Source organism: Salmo trutta, chromosome 33 (genome assembly GCF_901001165.1).
Source record: "Salmo trutta chromosome 33, fSalTru1.1, whole genome shotgun sequence".
Classification (NCBI taxonomy): domain Eukaryota; kingdom Metazoa; phylum Chordata; class Actinopteri; order Salmoniformes; family Salmonidae; genus Salmo; species Salmo trutta.
Window position 1 is genome coordinate 38,343,538 of NC_042989.1, and position 21,459 is coordinate 38,364,996.

General features: G+C 46.2%; 1 protein-coding gene across 4 annotated transcripts in view; it reads right to left on the reverse strand.

Moving 5' to 3' along the window:
- Positions 1-4,865: 4,865 nt before the first annotated feature.
- The window catches only part of sh3yl1 (SH3 and SYLF domain containing 1), a 40,837-nt gene continuing 24,243 nt past the window's right edge, over positions 4,866-21,459 (reverse strand). The window contains exons 2-11 of one of the 4 annotated variants that reach the window (XM_029730878.1): positions 17,041-17,151; positions 14,333-14,446; positions 14,185-14,249; positions 11,081-11,193; positions 9,857-9,985; positions 9,623-9,767; positions 8,200-8,269; positions 7,913-7,963; positions 6,428-6,478; positions 4,866-6,104 (exon numbers count right to left, since the gene is read on the reverse strand). In XM_029730878.1, the coding sequence (XP_029586738.1) occupies positions 5,902-6,104; positions 6,428-6,478; positions 7,913-7,963; positions 8,200-8,269; positions 9,623-9,767; positions 9,857-9,985; positions 11,081-11,193; positions 14,185-14,249; positions 14,333-14,446; positions 17,041-17,151 (1,052 nt within the window). In that variant the 3' untranslated portion in view covers positions 4,866-5,901. Of the gene's footprint in view, positions 6,105-6,427; positions 6,479-7,912; positions 7,967-8,199; positions 8,270-9,622; positions 9,768-9,856; positions 9,986-11,080; positions 11,194-14,184; positions 14,250-14,332; positions 14,447-17,040; positions 17,152-21,459 lie in introns of all 4 variants that reach the window. The other 3 variants (XM_029730876.1, XM_029730880.1, XM_029730879.1) reach the window with 3 other exon arrangements.

Here is a 21,459-nt window from a genome sequence, read left to right on the forward strand (position 1 = left end):
TGAAAAAGGAATACCTGGGATAGGATAAAGTAATCATTCTAACCCCCCCCCAAAAAAATATATAGATGTACTATTGTAAAGTGGTTATTCCACTGGTTATCATAAGGTGAATGCACCAATTTGTAAGTCGCTCTGGATAAGAGCGTCTGCTAAATGACGTAAATGTAAATGTAAAAAGGATTCTATCTAACAAAACGACACTTCATGTTATCTCTGGGACCCTTTGGATTATAAATCAGAGCAAGATTTCAGAATGTAAGTACACATTTCACCTTCAGACGTGAATTTATCAAACCTATCGCGTTGAAAAAAAGTGTTTTGTTAGGAGTTCTCAAACAATAGCATGGCATTTTTTCCGCATTAATAGCTACTGTAAATTGGACAGTGCAGTTATATTAACTTTTTAGTGACGGGGCAGTATTCGGAAATTCGGATGAATGACGTGCCCAAATTAAACTGCCTACTACTCGGGCTCAGAACGTAGGATATACATATTATTAGTAGATTTGGATAGAAAACACTGAAGTTTCTAAAACTGTTTGAATGATGTCTGTGAGTATAACAGAACTCATATGGCAGGCAAAAACCTGAGACAAAATCCAACCAGGAAGTGACTTGTAGTTCTATCTAATCCCTATTCAAACTACAGTGTCTGTGGGGTCATTTTGCACTTCCTAAGGCTTCCATTGGCTGTCAACAGCCTTTAGAAACTTGTTTCATCCGTCTACTGTTACTGGGCAGAGAATAGGAGCTCAGTGAATCAGTGGACTGCCTGGGAGCAGTGAGTTGTTTACTGCGCTGGCACGTTGGCGCGCCTCTCCTTCTTTTTCCTCTGTAATGAATATGCTATTGTCCGGTTGGAATATTATCGATGTTTTATGTTAAAAATACCCTAAGGATTGATTGTTAACATCGTTTGACATGTTTCTATGAGCGGTAATGGAACTATTTGACTTTTCGTCTCTGGTTCTGCGCTCTCGCGTTATGCCTTTGGATTAGTGACCTGAACGCGCGAACAAAACGGAAGTATTTGGACATAAATATGGAGTATTTCGAACAAAAAGAACATTTCTTGTGGAAGTGGGAGTCCTGGGAGTGCATTCCGACGAAGATCAGTAAAGGTAAGGGAAGATTTATAATACTAATTCTGAGTTTAGTTGATTCCAGAACTTGGCGAGTAACTGTATAGCTTGCTTTGATGGCTGAGCTCTGTATTCAGAATATTGAAAGATGTGCTTTCGCCGAAAAGCTATTTTAAAATCTGACACAGCGGTTGCATGAACTTCTATGGGCTAGGTGGGACGCTTGCGTGCAAGGACATGTTGAAGGACATGTGTCAATAAAACCCAAAACACAGCTAAATGAAGCACTAACCTTTTGACGATCTTCATCAGATGACACTCCTAGGACATGTTGCACAATACATGTATGTTTTGTTCGATAAAGTTCATATTTATATCCAAAAACAGCATTGGCGCGTAATGTTCAAAAAATGTCTTCCCACCAAAATGCCCGGTGAATGTGCACATCAATTTACAAAAATACTCATCATAAACGTTGACAAAATATAGAACAATTATTTAAAGAATTATAGATAGACTACCCCTGGATGCAACCCCTGTGTCAGATTTTAAAATAGCTTTACGGAGAAAGCACATTTTGCAATATTCTGAGTACATAGCTCAGCCATCACGGTGAGCTATTTAGACACCCGCCAAGTTCTGGGCCACCTAAACTCAGAATTAGTATTAGAAATATTCTCTTACCTTTGCTGATCTTCGTCAGAATGCACTCCCAGGACTGCTACTTCCACAAGAAATGTTGTTTTTGTTCGAAATAATCCATATTTATGTAGAAATACCTACGTTTTGTTCGTGCGTACAGATCACTTATCCAAAGGCATAACGCGCGAGTGTGGAACGAGAGACGAAAAGTCAAAATGTTCCATGACTGTACTTAGAAGCATGTCAAACGCTGTTTAAAATCAATCTTTATGGTATTTTTTACGTAAAATTGCGATAATATTCCAACCAGACAATAGCATATTCATTCAAGAAGGAACGGAGTGCTCGCATGACCGCGCATATCCAATCCCTTTGTTGCCAGGCAGACCACTCAGTAACTGAGCTCCTATACTCTGCCCAGTGACAGGAAAATGCTCAAACCACTTTCTGAAGGCTTTAGACAGCCAATGGAAGCCTTAGGAAGTGCAACGTCACCCCACTGACACTGTAGCTTCGATAGAGAATCAAAAGAAGAACTACAATTCTCAGACTTTCCACTTCCTGCTTGGATTTTGTCTCAGGTTTTTGCCTGCCATATGAGTTCTGTTATACTCACAGACATCATTCAAACAGTTTTAGAAATTTCAGAGTGTTTTCTATCCAAATCTACTAATTATATGCATATTCTAGTTTCTGGGCCAGAGTAGTAACCTGTTTAAATTGGGTACTTTTTCATACAGCCGTGAAAATACTGCCCCCTAGCCCAGACAGGTTAACTAGTATGGGCTATGTGGGACGCTAGCGTCCCACCTGCGGTACAGCCAGTGAAATAGCAGGGCGGCAAATTCAAAACAACAAAAATCTCATAATTCAAATTTCTCAAACATACAAGTATTATACACCATTTTAAAGATAAGATTCTCCTTAATCTAACCACAGTGTCCGATTTCAAAAAGGCTTTACTGCGAAAGCAAAACAATAGATTATTTTAGGACATCACCTTGACAAGAAAAACCACCCAGCCATTTTTCGGGAGGTGTCACAAAAACCAGAAATATAGCTAAAATGAATCACTAACCTTTGATGATCTTCATCAGATGACACTCCCAGGACTCAATGTTACAAAATACATGTATGTTTTGTTCAATAAAGTTCATATTTATATCCATAAACATTCATTTTACATTGGCGCGTGATGTTCAGAAAATGTATTCCCACCAAAACATCCGGTGAATGAGCACATCAATTTACAAAAATACTCATCATAAACGTTGATAAACTTTACAACAGTTATTGAAAGAATTATAGATATACTACTCCTTAACAAGAATTTAAGCTTTCAGCCGATATAAGACACTTCTATGTACCGACATTTGGTGTTACTCTAAAATCTGCGATCTTGATTTAACGCGCTGCTTGATTTACTACTGTCCCGTTGACGTAACACTGATCCTTATTAACTTGGGCAAATAAAATAAATTCAAGAAATGTTTGAATATTGTTGAATTCCATTTTAAAATGTCTGGATTCCATGATTCAATCTGCAAGGCAGATTTTATAGGGCCTACTTTCTTCAAAGGCCCAGTGGTGTCAAAATGCAAGTTTCCCAGTGTTTCCTATCATATTGTATAACAGTTGATTACATTTACATTTTAGTCATTTAGCAGACGCTCTTATCCAGAGCGACTTACAGTAGTGAATGCATACATTTCATACAATTTCATACATTTTTTTCTGTGCTGGCCCCCCGTGGGAATACGAACCCACAACCCTGGCGTTGCAAACACCACGCTCTACCAACTGAGCCACAGGGAAGGCTGATGAAAGTTGATGAAACTAACACGAACACTGTAAAAGTGTGAATATGTTTTATCAGTGTTATTTCCTAAAATCTACACATGGCCTAAATCAGCAGGTTTGCATGGGCGGGAGTTTTAGCTTTCCATGTTGACATCACCATGTGGTACATTGGTTAACAGACCAATAAAGAGAGTTCCAAACCTCTCTGCCAATAACAGCTACTGTAGTTTTCAGTTTTCCCCCCTTCACACTCAGACAGTCCTAGCAAAATTCTTGCTTGACAATTTTGTGTTGTTGCTAAAAAACAATTTTTTGCCCATTTTAAATGGAAATCTATTACGGTAATGTAACTGTTAACCAGAAATGGTTTGATATTTAAAGACTGCTGCATTGGACTTTTAAAACGCAGACCCGTGTGTGTATTGTGGCGTTCACATAGGATATTCTGAAATGGCAAACTTGCTAACTGGTTGAACGCAGCACACGTATAACTACAACCAGTTAGAAATGTCAGTTCCCTGGTTCCGACTAGCAAGTGAACAAAGCATGTGTGTGTGTTTGTGATGCGAGGAAATGTGACAAACGGGTCCTTGTATAAACAACTGTTCAGGGAGGTTCTGTGTGTCTGTTTTTGTGTTATTCTTGCACAATTACTAACGTCTATTACCTTACCCCACCATACTGCCATTTCTACACTGTTAACTCCCCTTGCAGCTTACTACCATTCCTACTGTGTTAACATGAAACAGTGTAGAAATGTCACTAAGGTGCAAGGGAATTTGAGTTGACGTGAGACGGAGGCCATCTTATCGTAAAGGGTGTGGTCTCGTTGCTGTGTTTGGTATTGAACGCAGACGTCTGTAGTTGTGTGTAGGAATGTTGTCCTTGATATGACAGATTGTGCCTCAGTATCTGCTGTTGTGTTTTTATAGGCCCATGACAGGCCGAGGAATGTTGTTATCCTGTACAGATGTTCTGTTCTTTGCTATCCAACATTAAATTAAAGATGGCATTTTCAATTTCATAAGAACGCATGTCTTTTTCCAGGGCAATAATCTACTATACCAAGGTAGAACTTTACTTACCCTGGACAATCATTCACCACACACACACACGACAACCGTGTTTGTGAGTGGTGTGTTGGCGTGTGGACATGGGGAAATTTGATTTAAAATCACTGATATTACAGCCAGACCAGCCATACTTGCACCAATCATATGCTTTTAAAATGCATAACAGGGGCATATATTAGGTGAAGGTAGAAAATGGGACCGCAACCTGATTGGCAGTAGAGACTAAGAGTACATCACCCTCCTATGGCCAGAAGACAAACTACACCTCTTACAGTCTTCTACAAGGTTCTTTAATACATATCCACACACATTCAGAGAGAAATCTGTACAAATAATCATTACATACAGATGTTAAGATAAAACAGATTATTTTATATTAAATACTTTGATCCAGCATCATACAAAACGGCAGTACGGAGAGAATACTGCACATAATCCCAGAAACTTTAATTCAGAACATAAAACAAGCAGTTACAGATTTCCCCAATAAATCTATAATGCATTTTATAGAAACAAAAAAATTAAAGAATCTATTGACTTCATTTTAATATGTTAAATAAACTCCCTTGTCAAGCCAGCCAATTTGTGACTTGACGTACAGTACATAAAATAATGATAATATAAAAACAGTGTACAGCGTCACATGACCTTTCTTTAGTGTTCTTCTGTTCAATGTTCTAAAACTGATACCTTATTCACACAATCTTGCCGACCCAAACTGCACTGGCTCGGATATTGTCTTTTCTACATCACCCTTTCCAGCATGGTTCGGCTCTCCAGAAGTGAACAGAGCTGGCTGGTAACATCTGGGGTGTATTCATTAGTCAAAACACTGTAGCAAAACGTTTTGTAACAAAAACAAGATTTTCTATTGGACAAATTCAGGTAGGTCCCTCCCCGTTTTGAACGGTTTGGCTTCAAAAAGCAGGCTGACTTTAGTGAACTGGACTATAGCGAGCCAAAGAGTAAAGTTCAGGTAGGAACGGTCCAACAGGAAGACAGCGTGGCTACCCTTACGGTCCTATAGGAAGACAGCGTGGCTACCCATACGGTCCTATAGGAAGACAGCGTGGCTACCCATACCGTCCAATAGGAAGACCTGCCCCTGAATCCTAGTAATCAGAGTCAGTTAATGTGAGTCTTGAACATTGTGGAGAGTGTGTTAGAGTGTTAGAGAGTGTGGGTGCATTTCCTCAGTGTCATCATGTGTCCCTGTAGTGTGTTGAAAACATTACTCCCAGCAATATAAAGTGTCCGTGTGTGTGTGTGTCCGTGTGTGTGTTTGTGTGTGTGTGTGTGTGTGTTCACGGGTAGGAGACGAAGTTAGCGGGGAAGATTCCGGTCCGTCCGTTAAGCGTTCCCTCCCACCAGTCATACTGTGACTCTGTCTTGGTAACCACAGTGATGCGGTCGCCAGGGTTGAAGCTCAGGTCGCCAGGCTGTTGCCCTGTGAACGGATGTACCGCCGTGACGACTACAGGTCCCGCATCCCACGGACCCACCCCACCTAGAAACAGTCAAATGATCACAGGTGTATTCAGTGAACAACGCTGGTGAACAGCAGGTCTTGTTGAATGCACATCAAGTCATTACATGCAACATTCTCATATCAACCTGTAACTGAGTGAATGTTGCAGATACAATGCTGCGAACTTGTGAGCGTGTAACGGATACGATTCAAAAGGTTTCACACATTAAATGTTACCTTTCAGGTATTAGAACTGTCTATCTATATGTAAAGTCTTTAAATGTAAATTGTACAGTATTTTTGTCCAATGTATTTTTCGTTATGTGTTGGCCCACAGGGATCCTAATAATAATAATAAATACCGTAATCGTTTTGGACTGTCCTTGTGCTACTTGGACTTCTCTTATATGATTCTGAAACAGAAATACAACAGCGACTGTCTGTCAGCAACAGTGAGTGACTCACCACCAGAGGGCAATACCAGCGCAGAGACAGAGAGAGCGCACAGAGACCAGAGAGAGCGCACAGAGACCAGAGAGAGCGCACAGAGACCAGAGAGAGCGCACAGAGACAGAGAGAGCGCACAGAGACAGAGAGAATCTGCATGCAGAGCAGACTTCAAACGCAGTCGTCACACACCCTCCCAAGTAGAATTCTAGTTAGCTCTCTGTCTTTCTCTCTCTCGTTATCTTTCAGCTGTGTGTGTGTGCACATGCAGTGAGAGCGCGCGAGAGCGCGCAAGAGAGCGAGATAACGAGAGAAAGAGAAAGAGAGAGCTAACTAGAATGCTACTTGGGAGGGTGTGTGACGACTGCGTTTGAAGTCTGCTCTGCACACACACACAGCTGGTCCTATTACCCAAGGTGTATTGAGACGCCAGTATGTTTAGTTTGGCTGGACTTGGTCACAGTTTAATACATCAACCAAGAAAAAAAAACACTACCATCACGTCACACTTCACCTGCAGTGAGAACACACTTATCTCGTGCCATGTCAACAGTGGTGTGTTTTGGCATGGTGGTCGGCCACTGTGTAAATGAAAGCATTCCCCTTGTCACTGAACCACTGAAGGATGATCAAACTCCTACCAGAGTGGCAGCAGCAGCTGCCATACAGTCAATGGGCCACAGCCCAAGACTACCACAGACATTAGAAGTAATGGCAGCCATGGAGAGAGAGATCAAGAGAGAGGAGAAAAAAGGGAGGGATAAAGAGAGGAGAAAGAGGGGAGAGAGAGGAGAAAAAAGGGAGGAAGGAGAGGAGAGAGAGCAACAGACAAAGGGAGGGATAAAGAGAGGAGAGAGACAGTGACTGCGTAAGAGAAAATAATCCCCCCCTCCCACAGACTTCTCCATCTTAAGTAACCTGATTCAACCTGCACAGAAGCACGTTAGTCTTAGATCCACATGGTGGGTTAGTTTTTTTTGCACTAGATTAGGTTTGGAGTGAACACCTAGTGGAGGGTAGATCTCCAGGAACAGGGTTGGAGTGAACACCTAGTGGAGGGTAGATCTCCAGGAACAGGGTTGGAGTGAACACCTAGTGGAGGGTAGATCTCCAGGAACAGGGTTGGAGTGAACACCTAGTGGAGGGTAGATCTCCAGGAACAGGGTTGGTGTGAACACCTAGTGGAGGGTAGATCTCCAGGAACAGGGTTGGAGTGAACACCTAGTGGAGGGTAGATCTCCAGGAACAGGGTTGTAGATTCCTGGTTAGAAGCTAAGTTAACTGAGAACACATTCTCCATTACAGCAAAGACCTAGAGAAGAGGTGCACTGACTGTTCCAACAAGAGAGGGTGGTGAGGACGTTGGTGATGATGAAGGGTTTAGGGAAAGGGTCACTCACCTGTGCTGCCAGAATTGAAGGCAGAGATGCTTGGATAGAGGGAGGGCTTCACTGCTAAAACACATCACAGACAGTTACACACGCACACGTCAGTCAAAGACATTGGAATTTCCTTATGGACAAAGAATTGTAGCCAACCCACACAAACAAGGTGTCACTGACTACAAAAGCAGGCATGCTGCTACTGGTAGAAAACCACTACTGTGTGTGTGATAGTAATGTGTGTGTATATGTTTGTGCATCCGTGTGTGTGTGTGTGTGTGTGTGTGTGTGTGTGTGTGTGTTACCCTCTGTCCTGTATGCGCTAGCAGGTCTCTGTGTGGCAGGAGCTCGGGGTCTAGCTGGAGGACCACTGGCCTGAACGACACCCAGAAACAGAGGAATGGAAGAAGAGAAGCATGAGAACAGCCATACACATCCAGCTAGCCGGGTAGCCACCAGCCATACACATCCAACTAGCCAGGTACACACTAACCATACACACATCCAACTAGCCAGGTACCCACCAGCCATACACATCCAACTAGCCAGGTACCCACCAGCCATACACATCCAACTAGCCAGGTACCCACCAGCCATACACATCCAACTAGCCGGGTACACACTAACCATACACATCCAACTAGCAGGGTACCCACCAGCCATACACATCCAACTAGCCTGGTACACACCAACCATACACATCCAACTAGCCTGGTACACACTAACCATACACATCCAACTAGCCAGGTACCCACCAGCCACACACATCCAACTAGCCAGGTACCCACCAGGTACACACATCCAACTAGCAGGGTACCCACTAACCATACACATCAACAACGGCTCAGCCACGAAGTGGTAGGCCACACAAGCTCACAGAATGGGACCGCCAATTGCTGAAGCACGTGAAAATCATCTGTCCTCGGATGCAACACTCACTACCGAGTTCCAAACTACTTCTGGAAGCAACGTCAGCACAATAACTGTTCATCAGGAAGCTTCACGAAATGCGTTTTCCATGGCCTAGCAGCAGCACACAAGCCTAAGATCACATAAGATCGCAATGCCAAGCGTCGGCTGGAGTGGTGTAAAGTTCGCCGCCATTGGACTATGCAGCAATGGAAACACGTTCTCTGGAGTGATGAATCACGCTTCACCATCTGGCAGTCCGACGGACGAATCTGGGTTTGGCAGATGCCAAGTTTGAGGAAGGACCTCTCCAATTTCAGCATGACAATGCCCCCGTGCTCAAATCGAGGTCCATACAGAAAGGGTTTGTCGAGATCAGTGTGGAAGAACTTGACTAGCCTGCATAGAGCACCGACCTCAACCCCATCGAACACCTTTAGGATGAATTGGAACTCCAACTGTGAGCCGGGCCTAATTGCCCAACATCAGAGCCTGACCTCACTAATGCTCTTATGGCTGAATAGAAGCAAGTCCCTGCAGCAATGTTCCAACATCTAGTGGAAAGCCTTCCCAGAAGAGTGGAGGCTGTTAAAGCAGGAAAAGGGGGGGGACCAAATCCATATTAATGCCCATGATTTTGTAATGAAATGTTTGACGAGCAGCTATCCACATACACTACATGACTGACCAAAAGTATTATAATAATATATTACCTTCTGGGCCAGGTGTTTGGCTGTCCACTCAGTGTAATATAATAATATATTACCTTCTGGGCCAGGTGTTTGGCTGTCCACTCAGTGTAATATAATAATATATTACCTTCCGGGTCAGGTGTTTGGCTGTCCACTCAGTAGTGTATTTATCTGTGTAGCTCTCCAGGACACAGTACAGGTCATCAGCTTCTGGGGGAGGCTCTACATCTCCATTCAATATGGCCGACGCACGGATGTCCTGGGAGTAGAACCTAACACACACACACACACACACATTAATACCACATACACACATTAAATACAACACACACAATATTACAACACATGGAGTGTAACGTACCTGCGGTTGGTGTCTTTGCGTTCTATGAGGCAGGATCCCTCCAGAGAAACTCCAGCAAACAGCCCTCTGGACTTACAGTAAGTAAACACTGCTGCTGTACTACGTAGCGCTATATCCGCCTCCACGTTCCTACACACACACACACACACACACACACACACGAGATAGAGGAAGATCGGAGTGTTGAGTATGGTACACTGATCAGAATCCCACTACTTAGCGATGAGTATTGAAGGAGACCACTAAAACTGGATATCAGAAACCATCAAATATACTGGACCACGTCTCAGGCCGTCATCGTAAATAAGAATTTGTTCTTAACTGACTTGCCTTGTTAAATAAAAGGTGAAATTAAAATTAAGAAAAGCAGACGTCTGTCCGTGTCCGTGTGTGCAGGGAGGTCCCATGTTGTAAATATCACCTGAACAAAGAAAAAGGCACTCCCATCTGACATTAACCTCTCATTGTTTTATTGTTGCTATATTTAAGAACAGACACACCACCCCCTCCTACTCTCATCTCCACCTGGCCTTGTTTGATGGTAACTGTATTTTTCTTATTTAAATTACCCAACCTGGCGTATCATTCTATAATAAAGACTGTGAGAGGGAGTCTGCTCCAGGCATCATCCCACCTCCACTCATAAACAACAATTAACCCGTGACAACAAGAGCAACCCCTCTAGCCTATAAAACATGAACCACTTCCACAGCTCTCACTTCTTCTGTACTATCCCAAAACACACGGCACAAAACCATTTCCCCTCCACAGACATTCAAGTGTCCACAAAGCGTTCAGTTTAAATAAGGTGTGAACTAGGTGTAGAACTGGTGTGACTTCAACACAGCCTCGGGTACCCCCCCTAACCCACAGCCTCGGGTACCCCCCCTAACCCACAGCCTCGGGTACCCCCCCTAACCCACAGCCTCGGGTACCCCCCCTAACCCACAGCCTCGGGTACCCCCCCAACCCACAGCCTCGGGTACCCCCCTAACCCACAGCCTCGGGTACCCCCCTAACCCACAGCCTCGGGTACCCCCCTAACCCACAGCCTCGGGTACCCCCCTAACCCACAGCCTCGGGTACCCCCCTAACCCACAGCCTCGGGTACCCCCCTAACCCACAGCCTCGGGGCTGGAACATATCAAAAGGGATGAGCCATGGTTGGACACTGACTGGTTTTGGCCAACCATGGACCAAGATAATGTGTGTGTGTTCATTCACCTCCCCATCGGTCCTACCGCCACAGTACAGTTGCCCCCCAGAGTGAGGTTCCCTCCTTTAGAGAAAGAATCCACCGCCCTGCGCTGCATCAGAATCACCACCAGGTCTGATACCTACACAGAGACAGAACAATGTTTAGGTCCGGACTGGGTGAAGGGGAGACCAGCAGCTTTAATTTCTTTCATCACATTCCCTGTGGGTCAGAAGTTTACATACACTCAATTAGTATTTGGTAGCATTGCCTTTAAATTGTTTAACTTGGGTCAAATGTTTCAGGTAGCCTTCCACAAGCTTCCCACAATAAGTTGGGTGAAATTTGGCCCATTCCTCCTGACAAAGCTGGTGTAACGGAGTCAGGTTTGTAGGCCTCCTTGCACGCATGTGTTTTTTCAGTTCTGCCCACAAATTTTCTATAGGATTGAGGTCAGGGCTTTGTGATGGCCACTCCAATACCTTGACTTTGTCGTCCTTAAGCCAATTTACCACAACTTTGAAAGTATGCTTGTGGTCATTGTCCATTTGGAAGACCCATTTGAGACCAAGCTTTAACTTCCTGACTGATGTCTTGACATGTTGCTTCAATATATCCACATCATTTTCCTTCCTCATGATGCCATTTATTTTGTGAAGTGCACCAGTCCCTCCTGCAGCAAAGCACCCCCACAACATGATGCTGCCACCCACGCGCTTCACAGTTGGGATGTTCTTCAGCTTGCAAGCCGCCTCCTTTTTCCTCCAAACATAACGATGGTCATTACGGCCAAACAGTTCTATTTTTGTTTTATCAGACCAGAGGACATTTCTCCAAAAAGTACAATCTTTGCCCCCATGTGCAGTAACAAACCGTAGTCTTGCATTTTTAAGGCGGTTTTGGAGCAGAGGCTTCTTCCTTGCTGAGCAGCCTTTCAGGTTATGTCGATATAGGACTTGTTTTACTGTGGATATAGATACTTTTGTACCTGTTTCCGCCAGCATCTTCACAATGTCCTTTGCTGTTGTTCTGGGATTGATTTGCACTTTTCGCACCAAAGTACGTTCATCTCTAGGAGACAGAACACGTCTCCTTCCTGAGTGGTAAATGGCTGCGTGGTCCCATGGTGTTTATACTTGCGTACTATTGTTTGTACAGATGAACGTGGTACCTTCAGGCGTTTGGAAATAGCTCCCAAGGATGTACCAGACTTGTGGAGGTCTACAATCTTTTTCTGAGGTCTTAGCTGATTTCTTTTGATTTTCCTATGATGTCAAGCAAAGAGGCACTGAGTTTGAAGGTTGGCATTGAAATACATCCACAGGTACACCTCCAATTGACTCAAATGATGTCAATTAGCCTATCAGAAGCTTCTAAAGCCATGGCATCATTTTCTGGAATTTTCCAAGCTGTTTAAAGGCACAGTCAACTTAGTGTATGTAAACTTCTGACCCACTGGAATTGTGATACAGTAAATTACAAGTGAAATCATCTGTCTGTAAACAATTGGACAAATTACTTGTGTCATGCACAAAGTAGATATCCTAACCGACTTGCCAAAACTATAGTTTGTTAACAAGAAATGTGTGGAGTGGATGAAAAACGAGTTTTAAATGACTCCAACCTAAGTGTATGTAAACTTCTGACTTCAACTGTAACTGGCATGTTATAGGAGGGTCCAGATAACTGTGATTTCACTTGCTTTTGAGAAATTTCACCCCAAACAGCAAATCACTTCCTCATCCTTGTTGTGTAGTATGGGGGCCCTGAAAAAATACAAACAAAAAGCTCCAAAAACACCCAAATAAGTCCTTTTAGAAACCACAAAGCCCTTTGTGGTGTTTTTTTGGAGCCTTTGTTCATCCATACTACACAACGAGGAAGTGATTTGCCATTTGGATGAAGTTTCTCAACTGTAATGCAATTGTAAATGCATTAAAAATAAAAAAAACAGAAATCCCGTATTTACATAAGTTTTCAGACCCTTTGCTATGAGACTCGGTGTTGAGCTCACTGACAGAGCTCCAGAGGTCCTCTGTGGAGATGGGACAACCTTCCAGAAGGACAATCATCTCTGCAGCACTCCACCAAATCAGGCCTTTATGGTAGTGGCCTGACTGAAGCCACCACTCTGTAAAAAGGCACTTGACAGCCTGCTTGGAGTTTGCAAAGAGGCCCCTAAAGACTCTCAGACCATGAGAAACAAGATTCTCTGGTCTAATGAAACCAATGTTAAACTCTTGGGCCTGAATGCCAAGCGTCACGTCTGGAGGAACCCTGGCACCATCCCTACGGTGAAGCGTGGTGGCAACATCATGCTGTGGGGATGTTTTTCAACAGGGACTGGGAGACTAGTCAGGATCGAAGCAAAGATGAACAGAGCCAAGGACAGAGAGATCCTTGATGAAAACCTGCTCCAGAGCGCTCAGGAACTCAGACTGGGGCGAAGGTTCACCTTCCAACAGGACAACAACCTTAAGCACACAGCCAAGACAACGCAGGAGTGGCTTCGGGACAAGTCTCTGAATGTCCTTGAGTGGTCCAGCAAGAGCCTGGACATGAACCCGATCGAACATCTCTGGAGGGACCTGAAAATAGCTGTGCATCAACGTTCCCCATCCAACCTGACAGCGCTTGAGAGGATCTGCAGAGAAGAATGGGAGAAACTCCCCAAATACAGGTGTGCCAAGCTTGTAGCGTTATACCCAAGAAGACTCGAGGCTGTAGTGGCTGCCAATGGTGCTTCAACAAAATACTGAGTAAAGGGTGAATACTTAAATGATTTAAATTATAAATTTGCAAAAATGACTAAAAACCTGTTTTTGCTTAGTCATTATGGGGGTAAATGTGTGTAAAATGTTGAGGGAAAAAAACTATTTAAATCAACTTTTGAATAAGGCTGTAACGTACTGTAACAAATGTTGAAAAAGTCAAGGGGTCTGAATACTTTCCGAATGTACTGTATTTCTGCCGTCTCAGTAGTGTAGTAGTTACACCTCTTAATAGAGTGAATTACTTTCTAAAACTCCTATGTTTTCTATTGTGTGACACTGCGCACATGTTCTTTTAGCCCATGATGAGACCAAGGGAAAATGTTAGGCTGGATCCCTCGTGTGTCTGGTGGTCAACCTACCTCAACTCCAATCTCAAAGCCACCGCCCAGACCAGCTATACCAATGGCAGAGGGAGCAGACCAACCTAGTGAGAGGGAGGACGTAGTGAATTTATATGTCCAGGCGATGACCATATAGGTGTGTGCGTGTGTGTGGTAGTGAACTTACGTCCGTCAGCCAGTCTAGCGATGACTATACCGCTGCCGCCTCGAGCTGTGATCATGAAGCCTGCCTTGATCACTGTGATGATGGCCAAGCCCTGACACCTCGCTAATATATTGGCTGGAGGGAGAAAACAATGATAAGCAGGTCCTGCTAGCTATGACAACTTCCTGCCATATCCGGAAAGGAGGACTGTCACCTGAAAAAACCCTGATGACGTCACCATAAAGACATTTTTTATTTTATTTCACCTTTATTTAACCAGGTAGGCCAGTTGAGAACAAGTACTCATTTACAACTGTGACCTGGCCAAGATAAAGCAAAGCAGTGCGACACAAACAGAGTTAAACAAACGTACAGTCAATAACAATAGAAAAATCTATGTACAGTGCGTGCAAATGTAGAAGAGTAGGGAGGTAAGGCAAAAAGGCCATAGAGGAGAAATAATTACAATTCAGCATTAACACTGGAGTGATAGATGTGCAAATGATGCTATTTACAGATTGGCTGTGTACAGGTACAGTGATCGGTAAGCTGCTCTGACAGCTGATGCTTAAAGTTAGAGGGAGATACGACTAAGAATTCATTCCAGTCATTGGCAGCAGAGAACTGGAAGGAAAGGCGGCCAAAGGAGGAATTGGCTTTAGGGGTGACCAGTGAAATATACCTGCTGGAGTGCGTGCTATGGGTGGGTGTTGCTATGGTGACCAGTGAGCTGAGATAAGGTGGGGCTTTACCTAGCAAAGACTTATAGATGACCTGGAGCCAGTGGGTTTGACGACGAATATGTAGTGAGGGCCAGCTAACGAGAGCATACAGGTCGCAGTGATGGGTAGTATATGGGGCTTTGGTGACAAAACGGATGGCACTGTGGTAGACTGCATCCAATTTGCTGAGTAGAGTGTTGGGGGGCTATTTTGTAAATGACATCGCCGAAGTCAAGGATCGGTAGGATAGTCAGTTTTACGAGGGTGTGTTTGGCAGCATGAGTGAAGGAGGCTGTCTTGCGAAATAGGAAGCCGATTCTAGATTTAATTTTGGATTGGAGATGCTTAATGTGAGTCTGGAAGGAGAGTTCAGTCTAACCAGACACCTAGGTATTTGTAGTTGTCCACATATTCTAGGTCATAACCGTCCAGAGTAGTGATGCTAGTCGGGCGGGAGGGGGCGGGCAGCGATCAGTTGAAGAGCATGCATTTGGTTTTACTAGCATTTAAAAGCAGTTGGAGGCCACGGAAGGAGTGTTGGATGGTGTTGAAGCTCGTTTGTAGGTTTGTTAGCAATGTCCAAATAAGGGCCAGATGTATACAGAATGGTGTCACCCTTGCTGCCTCTGCCTAGCCAGATCCCCTCTCTCCACTGGGATTCTCTGCCTCTAACCCTATTACAGTGGCCGAGTCACTGGCTTACTGGTGCTCTTCCATGCGGTCCCTAGGAGGGGTGCGTCACTTGAGTGGGTTGAGTAACTGACGTGGTCTTCCTGTCTGGGTTGGAACCCCCCCTTGGGTTGTGCCGTGGCGGAGATCTTTGTGGGCTATACTCTGCCTTGTCTCAGGATGGTAAGTTGGTGGTTGAAGGTATCCCTCTAGTAGTGTGGGGGCTGTGCTTTGACAAAGTGGGTAGGGTTATATCCTGCCTGTTTGGACCTGTCCGGGGGAATCATCGGATGGGGCCACAGTGTCTCCTGACCCCTCCCGTCTCAGACCCCAGTATTTATGCTGCAGTAGTTTGTGTGTCGGGGGGCTAGGGTCAGTCTTATATCTGGAGCATTTCTCCAGTGTCCTGTGTGAATTTAAGTATGCTCTCTAATTATTTTTCTCTCTCGGGGGACCTGAGCCCTAGGACCATGCCTTAGGACTACCTGGCATGATGACTCGTTGCTGTCCCCAATCCACCCAGCCGTGCTGCTGCTCCAGTTTCAACTGTTCTGCTTGCGGCTATGGAACCCTTACCTGTTACCTGTCCCAGACCTGCTGTTTTCAACTCTCTAGAGACAGCAGGAGCGGTAGAGATACTCTCAAAGATCGGCTATGAAAAGCCAACTGACATTTACTCCTGAGGTGCTGACCTGTTGCACCCTCGACAACTACTGTGATTATTATTTGACCATGCTGGTCATTTATGAACATTGGAACATCTTGGCCATGATCTGTTATAATCTCCACCCGGCACAGCCAGAAGAGGACTGGCCACCCCTCATAGCCTGGTTCCTCTCTAGGTTCTGGCTTTTCTAGGGAGTTCTTCCTGGCCACCGTGCTTCTACACATGCATTGCTTGCTGTTTGTGGTTTTAAATCTGGGTTTCTGTACAGCACTTTGAGATATCAGCTGATGTAAGGGCTATATAAATACATTTTATTTGTCGTCTGCGTAGAGGTGGTTCAGAGAATCACCAGCAGCAAGAGCGACGTCATTGATGTATACAGAGAAGAATCGGCCTGAGAATTGAACCCTGTGGCACCCCAAAGGAGACTGCCAGAGGTCCAGACAACAGGCCCTCCGATTTGACACACTGAACTCTGAGAAGCAGTTGGTGAACCATGCGAGGCAGTCATTTGAGAAACCAAGGCTGTTGAGTCTACCGACAAAACCCATGCTGAGAATGAGAGAAATTAATAGGTATGAGTCAGAGATGAGTGTAAGGGCAGGATGAAAACACACACACAGAGAGGGACAACAGGAACACATACACCCACCCCGCACACATTCACACACCTGGGATGAGTTTGTCAGGCCCGGTGCGGTTGGAGATCTCAGTAAACTCTCTGAGGATCTTGGCAGCTTTCTTCGCCTCTGACTTCATGTTGGATGGGATTGGGTTATTCACTGTCAACACACACATCAGACTTCATGTTGGACAGGATGGGGTTATTCATTGATTTCTCAAAACCCAAACCCTGGTCTGCATCGCAAGCATTCGTGGAAGTCTGGCGATGTTGCACCTCTGGGGTTAGAAAGTCTGTGCTACAACTATGAACGTCAGGATGAGTAGAAAAAGATCTGCATGAGCAACAGCTAAACGGAGATCCTAATAAACTGCTCTAAAAACAGCCAGATCAGATCACCTTAGCTGCTGTTTGTAACAGTTGCCAGTGTCGGCCCAGTTTCAGGAGGTGGAGTCAGAGCCAACTGAACCAAACCAGAGTTCTCCAGTATGACCATGGAATTACAGCATGGAGGAAAAAATAAAAATCAACCAAACAGGACCGACGTGATGCCTTTCCTTCACGACGCTGTAGCTACATACCAATCTGATGATGTCACCTTAACTAACACAATAGAGATACACATGATAGGAGGCTATATCAGGACACGTTATGCTTGTAACAACTCAGGAGACAGTTTAGACAACAGAACTGTTCTCCAACTCCGTGACTGTTCTAAGCTTGTTCCTTAGACCTAGGGAGGGCTGCATTCCATTATTGTTTTTATAAAAACTGGCCCCTTCTGTCCTCCAGCCTAGTTCACAGGTCTGCTATAATTGAACAGGTGAAAGCAGTATGGTAGAAGCTATATTGAACTGTGCAGAGTCATCTCAGATCCATGAAGGGGCGTAGACAGACAGCTTTTTGGTTTTGCACCAGTGACCTATATGGGGATGTTCCTGGAGATTTTCCCTCCTGTTGGTTCACTCCAACCCCGTTCCTGGAGAGTTACCCTCCTGTAGGGTTTTTCACTCCAAGCCTAATCTAGTGCACTGGAATCAAATAATTAGCTGGTTGATAAGCTGAATAAGGTTAGTTACAACTGTAATTGGAGAAAAAAAAAAAGAAAAGGAGAGGCTCTCCAGGAAACAAGGTGTAAGAGCCCTGATCTAACCTGTCCAGTGGTATATTAGGTGTAATCTGGGAGCCACTCCCCAGGCTTGGTGCAGACAAGATCAGTTGATTTCATATTGCTCTGAGTCAACACATTAGCATGCTGCTCAATCACCCAATTCAATAGGAGGGGTGTGTGTGTGTGTGTGTGTGTGTGTGTGTGTGTGTGTGTGTGTGTGTGTGTGAGAGAGAGAGAGAATGTGTGTATGATAGTGTTCGCTTTAATGCAGTCTCTCCGGTTTGCTAATACTGGTCATACCTGCCGTGTAGACAGACACATTCCTGCTTAATGACAAACTCTTAATAAAGATCAACACTTAACACACCCTATCCACTCAAATAAAGTGGACACTTCTGATGACGTCTGGCGAGTTTACACTTCCAGGGCGAGGGCTGTAAAACCCCGGTGAGGACAAAAAGCACGCAGATGAGCTTCCTTGAGATGATTTTTGACTGGTTGTGCGCAAACCCAGTTTCAGCAGCTCTACGCCTGTGGACTTCCTGGACAGGATATACAGGTAACTGGTAAATACAACATGGACCACAAGCCAGAACAGCACCTTGGCAAAGATTATACTAGGGACACACCGTTGAGACATTTTTGGCCCAATAAAACTCAACACCGATATAAAGAAATGTTAGCAGACTTTTAAGCTAGTAGTTAAATAGTTCACACACACACACACACACACACACACAGAGTGGTCTAACGCACTGCATGAGGCATCACTACATTTATTTTCATAAATGTGAATCACATTTTTATTTGGCTTACCACCCCGACGGCATTGTGCGTACCCCAGTTTGGGAATACCTGCTCTAAGGTATACAATAACTGATGATGCACTAGCCAATTTAGAAATAGCAAATTGTGCAATCTACTAATACAACTTTCAAGAGCCAGTTGAAAGCAGGACAGCCCCCCCCACCAGAGCCAGTTGAAAGCAGGACAGCCAGAGCCAGTTGAAAGCAGGACAGCCAGAGCCAGTTGAAAGCAGGACAGCCAGAGCCAGTTGAAAGCAGGACAGCCAGAGCCAGTTGAAAGCAGGACAGCCAGAGCCAGTTGAAAGCAGGACAGCCAGAGCCAGTTGAAAGCAGGACAGCCAGAGCCAGTTGAAAGCAGGACAGCCAGAGCCAGTTGAAAGCAGGACAGCCAGAGCCAGTTGAAAGCAGGACAGCCAGAGCCAGTTGAAAGCAGGACAGCCAGAGCCAGTTGAAAGCAGGACAGCCCCCCCCCCCCAGAGCCAGTTGAAAGCAGGACAGCCCCCCCCCCCCAGAGCCAGTTGAAAGCAGGACAGCCCCCCCCCCCCAGAGCCAGTTGAAAGCAGGACAGCCCCCCCCCCCCAGAGCCAGTTGAAAGCAGGACAGCCCCCCCCCCCCAGAGCCAGTTGAAAGCAGGACAGCCCCCCCCCCCAGAGCCAGTTGAAAGCAGGACAGCCCCCCCCCCCCAGAGCCAGTTGAAAGCAGGACAGCCCCCCCCCCCCAGAGCCAGTTGAAAGCAGGACAGCCCCCCCCCCCCAGAGCCAGTTGAAAGCAGGACAGCCCCCCCCAGAGCCAGTTGAAAGCAGGACAGCCCCCCCCAGAGCCAGTTGAAAGCAGGACAGCCCCCCCCCCCCCCCAGAGCCAGTTGAAAGCAGGACAGCCCCGCCCCCCCCCAGAGCCAGTTGAAAGCAGGACAGCCAGAGCCAGTTGAAAGCAGGACAGCCCCCCCCCCCCCCAGAGCCAGTTGAAAGCAGGACAGCCCCCCCCCCCAGAGCCAGTTGAAAGCAGGACAGCCCCCCCCCCCCAGAGCCAGTTGAAAGCAGGACAGCCCCGCCCCCCCCCCCCCAGAGCCAGTTGAAAGCAGGACAGCCAGAGCCAGTTGAAAGCAGGACAGCCCCCCCCCCCCAGAGCCAGTTGAAAGCAGGACAGCCCCCCCCCCCAGAGCCAGCTGAAAGCAGGACAACCGCCCCCCCCCCCCAGAGCCAGTTGAAAGCAGGACAGCCCCCCCCCCCCAGAGCCAGTTGAAAGCAGGACAGCCCCCCCTCCCCCCTAGAGCCAGTTGAAAGCAGGACAGCCCCCCTCCCCCCTGAGCCAGTTGAAAGCAGGACAGCCCCCCTTCCCCCTGAGCCAGTTGAAAGCAGGACAGCCCCCCCCCCCCCCAGAGCCAGTTGAAAGCAGGACAGCCCCGCCCCCCCCCCCCCCCCCCCCCCCAGAGCCAGTTGAAAGCAGGACAGCCAGAGCCAGTTGAAAGCAGGACAGCCCCCCAGAGCCAGTTGAAAGCAGGACAGCCCCCCCCCCCAGAGCCAGTTGAAAGCAGGACAGCCCCCCCCCCCCCAGAGCCAGTTGAAAGCAGGACAGCCCCGCCCCCCCCCCCCCCAGAGCCAGTTGAAAGCAGGACAGCCAGAGCCAGTTGAAAGCAGGACAGCCCCCCCCCCCCAGAGCCAGTTGAAAGCAGGACAGCCCCCCCCCCAGAGCCAGTTGAAAGCAGGACAACCGCCCCCCCCCCCCAGAGCCAGTTGAAAGCAGGACAGCCCCCCCCCCCCCAGAGCCAGTTGAAAGCAGGACAGCCCCCCCTCCCCCCTAGAGCCAGTTGAAAGCAGGACAGCCCCCCCCCCCCCTGAGCCAGTTGAAAGCAGGACAGCCCCCCTTCCCCCTGAGCCAGTTGAAAGCAGGACAGCCCCCCCCCCCCCCCAGAGCCAGTTGAAAGCAGGACAGCCCCCGTTTGGGAATACTACTCTAGCCTACCTGTCCTGGGGTCTGTTGTCACATGATCTACAAGATGACTTACAGGCATTGTTCTACTAGCAGAGGAATGGGGGAAGAATAATATCAAATATTAGTTGGTGAGTGCTGAGTGAACCATCCATCTTGTGATGTCTTTTAAGAACAGCTCATTCACATGCCCTCGAGCACACGCATTTACACAGAGAGACACGAGGGCATCTTGGAGGGTCAGTGATATCCGTAGGCTGGGTAAGGAATGTTCATGTGGGTATAAAATTAGTACATTGTGATGTACTAAAATGTGTCATGCAGCATCTCAGCCTAATAGACCAGCATCCCACAGGACACACACACACACAGGTGTGTTCACCGATGTTAATCCCTTGCCCAATTACAGACAGTATTCTGGACTAAACATCTGACGGGTGTGTTTGTGCTTCCTACCACCGATACCATCTGCTGTTCAGGACTGTTTAATGTATGTCACCTGTTTCTCATGTCAGAACAATACGAATACATACATGACTGGCGTTTCAGTCAGGCAGAGCTGTGGACCTCTCAGTGCTGATGAAGGACCCCACTCAGTTATCCCATGGCCCCAACATCAGCT